Genomic DNA, 5,793 nt, shown 5'->3' on the forward strand with positions numbered 1-5,793 from the left:
TTTAGTAAGAATATAAAAAAAGATTATTATAACTTGTTGTTAATATTTTAATATATAAAATATAAATTTTAAATATTTTCAAGTAATAAATATTAATTACTTATCAAATTTAATTAGAATATATAAAGTATATTTTAAATATTTAAATATAAATATTAAATATTTGTAATTAGTATTTTAAAATTATTTTTTAATTAATAATTTTAACATATTTATAATTAAGTACCAAAAAATTATTATATTATTAAAAGAGTAAAAAATAATTAAATACTAAAAGCACTTTTAAAAAATTAAAAATTCTAACAAAAAAATAATTTGTTGTGTATAATTTTTCTTCCAAAAGCACTTGGATGGCATAAGAGCTTTTTAAGCGCCCAAAAACAGGCCCAGCGTGAAGTCCCCAAAAGTCGTTAATACTGGTGGCTTTCCTTTCTTTTCCACAACATCAAAAATTTCGTAAAGTGGATTACTCCCATACATTACCCTCGTTTCTTCCGCCTTCTCCTCACTTTCTTGTCTCTTTGATTATATCGCTCTCCCTCCCCCTTCTTTCTCTTCCTCTCTCACTCTCTGTCGGACTCAGAACTAAAGTAACAAAATGAATAGCGCTTCTTGTGCAGCCAAGATCAGTACGCAGCCTTTCTCTCTCAATCCCACTTCCCTTACATCTCACGACAACCCCCTCGTTTTCCCCAAACCCACCTCCCTTTTCCTCGGATCTACCCGCAAACTCCGCCTCAGTTCTTCTTCCAAATTGAATCTCCACCGTCGATCTGGGACCGTCGTTGCCGTCTCCGATGTTGTTAAGCAAAAGAAATCCAAGTCCACCCCCAGTCTCGTAATCCCTTTTTTCTCTTTCCCCCCTGTTGCAGTCAAATTAAGTCTTGCTTATATCCGTTTCCTAACAAATCTTTTTTTTTTTTGTTTCAGCTAATTACGAAAGAGGAAGGATTGGAATTATACGAAGATATGATACTGGGAAGAGCATTTGAAGATATGTGTGCTCAGATGTATTACAGGGGCAAAATGTTTGGTTTCGTTCATCTTTACAACGGCCAAGAAGCTGTTTCAACTGGTTTTATTAAGCTCTTAAAGCAGCAAGATTCTGTCGTAAGCACATACCGTGATCACGTGCACGCCTTGAGCAAAGGAGTCCCCGCACGCGCCGTCATGAGTGAGCTCTTCGGTAAGACCACCGGCTGCTGCCGCGGCCAAGGTGGGTCAATGCATATGTTCTCTAGGGAACACAATCTGCTAGGGGGGTTTGCTTTTATTGGTGAAGGAATTCCCGTTGCCACGGGGGCGGCTTTTACCTCCAAATATAAGCGGGAGATTCTAAAAGAAGCGGATTGTGATCATGTTACCTTGGCGTTTTTCGGCGATGGAACTTGTAACAATGGGCAGTTCTTTGAGTGTTTGAATATGGCGGCCTTGTGGAAGTTGCCCATTGTGTTTGTTGTTGAGAACAATTTGTGGGCTATTGGGATGTCTCATTTGAGGGCTACGTCTGATCCTCAGATTTATAAGAAAGGACCTGCCTTTGGGATGCCTGGCATCCATGTGGATGGAATGGATGTTTTGAAGGTGAGGGAAGTGGCTAAGGAGGCAATTGGTCGGGCTAGGAGAGGAGAGGGTCCAACATTGGTCGAATGCGAGACATACAGGTTTAGAGGACACTCATTGGCTGACCCCGACGAGCTTCGTGACCCTGGTAGCCATTTGAATCCTTTTTTTTTCTCAGTATATATTTATTATGATTTAAATTGCTAATTCTCGAAAGCCACCATTTTCCCTTTATGATTCTGTTTGTTTTGATTGAGCCATTATTACATTGCAGCTTTGAATGATAAAAGCAGGAACCATCTGCATGCATATTGTGTTCTACTGGTCCTGTAATATTATTGTCTTACAGTTGAAGTGATTACTTTATTTATTAAACTCTGTATGTTTCATAAAGATGGGTTTGTTATGTTTCGGAAGATAAATGATATGAAATTTTAGATTCTTAGGGATGAAATTTTGAGTTTCTAAGTGAATTACTACTGAACCCTGATCTTGAGGAACTTTTTACATAATTCTGTTCTTAATTTGGACCTTTAAGAGTTCAGAAATGTCATCTAATTCAATGTCGTGCTGCTTATTTGGCAGCTGAGAAAGCTTACTATGCTGCAAGAGATCCCATCACAGCCCTGAAGAAGTACCTCATTGAGAACAGTCTGGCCAGTGAAGCAGATTTAAAGGCTATTGATAAGAAGATAGATGAAGTGGTAGAGGATGCTGTTGATTTTGCGGATGAAAGCCCCGTTCCTTCTCGGAGTCAGCTGCTCGAAAATGTCTTTGCCGATCCAAAAGGTTTTGGAATCGGACTAGATGGTCGATATAGATGTGAGGATCCAAAATTCACTGAAGGCACTGCTCATGTCTAAGCTTTCAAAGGACAGTAACCAAACTATTTATGCACACATTTTGTTCTTTCTTGATCTCATATATTTAGTTCATGATAGCAATCTCCGGTTTCTTTTGTTTCATTGGTTCTTGTGTAACAAGTATACGTTCCTTATGTTATCTGTCTATTTAAAATTCTGGTTTCTTTATTTAATCTCCATTTGTTACTTGGAAAAATGCTTTAAATGCGGCCTATTTCCTGCCATGCTCATAGTTAGATGACTTAAATGCTCTGCTTTTCCTAAAAAGTTCCTTCCACAAACTGAGATTTGCTTTGCAGGCCCCATAACTCTTCCTAGATTACTTGACTGCTATTTCAGTGCCCTTTAGAGAATCATCCCTAGCATGTTGCCTAGGAAATAGGAATTGTAGTGGATAGAACCTTACATGCATATGTAGTGGATTGGTTTCATATGTCAAAAGGTTTAAAAAGGATATGGTGAGGTAGCATGTTTTGTTTTTGTTTCATTTGTGATAGAGGCAAATTGTGCACCCTTATCAGTATTATTTACAAATAATGGAAGTGGCTGAGTAAGCTTGCTTTTTTGTTGTTCACCTAAACCTAGGAGGCTGGCAAGTATGCGAGACTCTCTCTTTATTTTTTTTATTGTCATTCTCAGTCATGCACGTTTCATCAATGCCCCCAAATTATAGTTGGGCCTCTATATTAGTAGGTTCAATTGTTTTAAGTAATTTTTTTACAATACAAATTAGGAGAGGAGATGATATTGCTACTTTCAACCACTTGATGTTTGAATTTTGGCATTTGTTTAAGTAATTGGCAGTCCTTACTTTAATTCTTCGGTTGAGTTCACTCACTCCATCGAAACGATAAATGGGCGGAACACAGAAAAGAGAGTCAATATTCACCAAGATATGAAATGGGCGGTTCACAAAATTTGCAGCATTGCCTTTTGCTATGCCCATCCAAAACGCCTTTTAATTTCATCTCCCTTTCTTGTGCTCATTATCAGCCACACAATTAGTTCAGTCTATGCCTCTCCACTTATCCAACAATTATTGGCTTACCAATGCTGACAATTTGAATTTCCAATTTTCAACTGCTGAATGGGATAAGGCTATAATAAGATGATGGTAATTATAATAACATGATCAGTTAAATAATAAAAATAAATCAAAGAAAGCTGAAGGTTTATATTATGCTATTTGGTATTTGAATTTGAGTTTGATTTTAATGTTCAATTTGGTATGGAAATTGAAGGATATCATGTGGTTGAATGTGAATATATTTAACACATGCGCATCAAACTCAAGTACGAAACAGTAAATTAACCCAAAAGCTAAATACATGGTTTGACAATTTTATTGGTTACTTGTGATTTAAACATGGAAAGTGATCCTAGAATCACCTTAAAATCCCTTGAACAACTTTATTTTTAAAGGTTTGTAAGGGTATAGGGTTTGATCTTGAATGTGATTGGGGATACAATGCAAGTCTTTTGCGAAGAAGAGTAATGGCTTGGCTTGGTTTCTAATGAAGAAGAGTTGGTGAGAATGGTTGATGGGTTCAGCGGTCTTCCTGACATTGATTCTGAGGTTTCTCACTTTAGAAGACATTGCTGTTCTTAGCCGAAGATTTTGTGTTCATATGTATGATGATTATAGCAAAAGCAAAAGTAAATTCTCCCTCTTAGCTTGTGCAATCTTTTTATTCATTGTCTACAACGTGCTGCAATTTGTCTCACACTTAATCCACCTGAATTGAAGATGCCGCTTCCCTTAGTCTATGCGCATACTATGAGACTGACCAAACACCTACCTACACCTGTACATTGCAACTTTGAGGTCTTTTACACATTATGGCTCCGTTTGGTAACCTGTAAAAGCTTTTCCGTAAAAGCTTTTCAAGCTTTTCTGATGTTTGGTTGGCTGAAAATGATTTTCTAAGGTAAAATATTTTACAAAACACGGGACAAGGAGGTTTTTTTTAAGGAAAATGTCTTACTCTTTTGAATTCGGTAAGACATTTTCTGGAAAATGACGCCTTCTTCTCCCATTTCCCCTTCCCCTTCCCCTTCCCCTTGGGTTGCAAATCAGTTTGGTCAAGGACCTTTTCCGGTTCCTCCTTCATCCAGGTAAGTCTCCTCCCTCTTCCGTTTTTCATTCATTTTCCTTCTTCCATTCTTCATCTTCTCTTCCAGGTAAAAGTCTATCGCATATCTTCTTTTCTCAACATATTCTGTTTCGTTTCCTCTCTTTCTCAGGCAAATCTACCATGAATTCTTCGTTGGGTCTTGGTTTAAGGCGATGATCGTTCTTTGATTTCTAGTATTTTATTTTAATGAATTATGCTGATTGTCATCAAATTGAGAGAAAGTGTAGTAGCTGATGAAGATTACAGATTATCTATTAGGCTATTCGCCTCCTGTTTGGGCGACTTTTGTTGTTGGAGTTTTTTCAGTCATAACAATTTCCCTTTCATTGTTTCTTATTTTCGAGCACCTTTCTTCATACAAGAATCCTGAGGTAATTTTTTGTGTTTTTCTTTTCTTCTAATTGAAATTTTCATTTTTTTTTCCTTATTTGGTTTTGCATTTTAAAAAAAAAAAATTCTGTGTTCTTGGATTGATAGGAGCAAAAGTTCTTGATCAGAGTTGTTCTTATGGTTCCTTGTTATTCTGTAGAATCGGTGAGTTTATTTGTATTGGTTGAATGGAAGCATTTGAATCTAATATAGATACATATTTTATGTGATTCAGAATGTGACATTCCTAGTGTTTTGCATAAATTTCTTCTATATTGTTTGATTAAAATAAGAGTCTCTAATAATGCAAGGCTAAAATCATTATAACTTAAAATTTTTTACAATGCTTGAAATTGTCGTTCATTGCTACACTATTTTATGGATCGTTAGGTGATGGCTGATCCTTTGGCGATATAATGAAATGCACATTTGACTGAATTCACTAGCTAAATGTTTTATGATCAAAGCTGGAAACTTTTGCTTCTAAAGATGCTTACAGTGGGAATTTTTGTTGTTAGACTCCTATGACTTCTTTTTTGACTTTTCAACAGTCTGATCTGATATTGCTAATATGCTTATTTAAAGCTATGAAGTTAATCTATATTGAAAGGTGTGGTTGTTAGTTGGATACGTTTGTTCATTAAAAAATTGACCTATGTTCAACTTAGGTTACTATTTAAGTTTTGAGTATAATTTTGGCACAGCATGGAACATGTTAATTTTGCACCATGCATCTGGTGTAATTATATGTTATTTTCAGTCTTACTAACTTAGGATTATTTTAATAGTTTGTATCATTGGTGCATCCATCAGTTAGTGTTGATTGTTGGATACTACATGATTGCTATGAATCATTTGCAATG

At 36.0% G+C, this 5,793-nt stretch overlaps 1 protein-coding gene and 1 long non-coding RNA gene across 3 annotated transcripts; both read left to right on the forward strand.

Annotated features, from left to right (window-relative positions):
• Nucleotides 1–382: 382 nt before the first annotated feature.
• On the forward strand, nt 383–2,622 carry LOC108473992 (pyruvate dehydrogenase E1 component subunit alpha-3, chloroplastic). Its single transcript, XM_017775836.2, has 3 exons — nt 383–838; nt 931–1,711; nt 2,149–2,622. Exons 1-3 carry the CDS (start codon nt 599–601, stop codon nt 2,424–2,426), a joined length of 1,299 nt encoding a protein of 432 aa, XP_017631325.1. The 5' UTR covers nt 383–598; the 3' UTR covers nt 2,427–2,622.
• A 910-nt stretch (nt 2,623–3,532) lies between these two features.
• Nucleotides 3,533–5,167, forward strand: LOC108473000 (uncharacterized). Of its 2 annotated transcripts, XR_008274595.1 has the most exons (3): nt 3,579–4,082; nt 4,174–4,541; nt 4,671–5,167. It is a non-coding gene; the product is annotated as an uncharacterized LOC108473000 (long non-coding RNA). The 2 variants fall into 2 exon arrangements; XR_001869626.2 differs by having other exon boundaries at nt 3,533–4,541.
• Nucleotides 5,168–5,793: the final 626 nt, after the last annotated feature.

The sequence above is a fragment of the Gossypium arboreum genome, chromosome 11, assembly GCF_025698485.1.
Source record: "Gossypium arboreum isolate Shixiya-1 chromosome 11, ASM2569848v2, whole genome shotgun sequence".
In the NCBI taxonomy this organism is placed as follows: domain Eukaryota; kingdom Viridiplantae; phylum Streptophyta; class Magnoliopsida; order Malvales; family Malvaceae; genus Gossypium; species Gossypium arboreum.

Excerpts from the sequence above, each read along its gene's own strand:
- LOC108473992 (XM_017775836.2), top strand. The coding sequence starts at position 599 with ATGAATAGCGCTTCTTGTGCAGCCAAGATCAGTACGCAGCCTTTCTCT. Across the intron at positions 839-930 it reads CCAAGTCCACCCCCAGTCTC|CTAATTACGAAAGAGGAAGG; the intron begins GTAATCCCTTTT and ends TTTTTGTTTCAG. Across the intron at positions 1,712-2,148 it reads CGACGAGCTTCGTGACCCTG|CTGAGAAAGCTTACTATGCT; the intron begins GTAGCCATTTGA and ends CTTATTTGGCAG.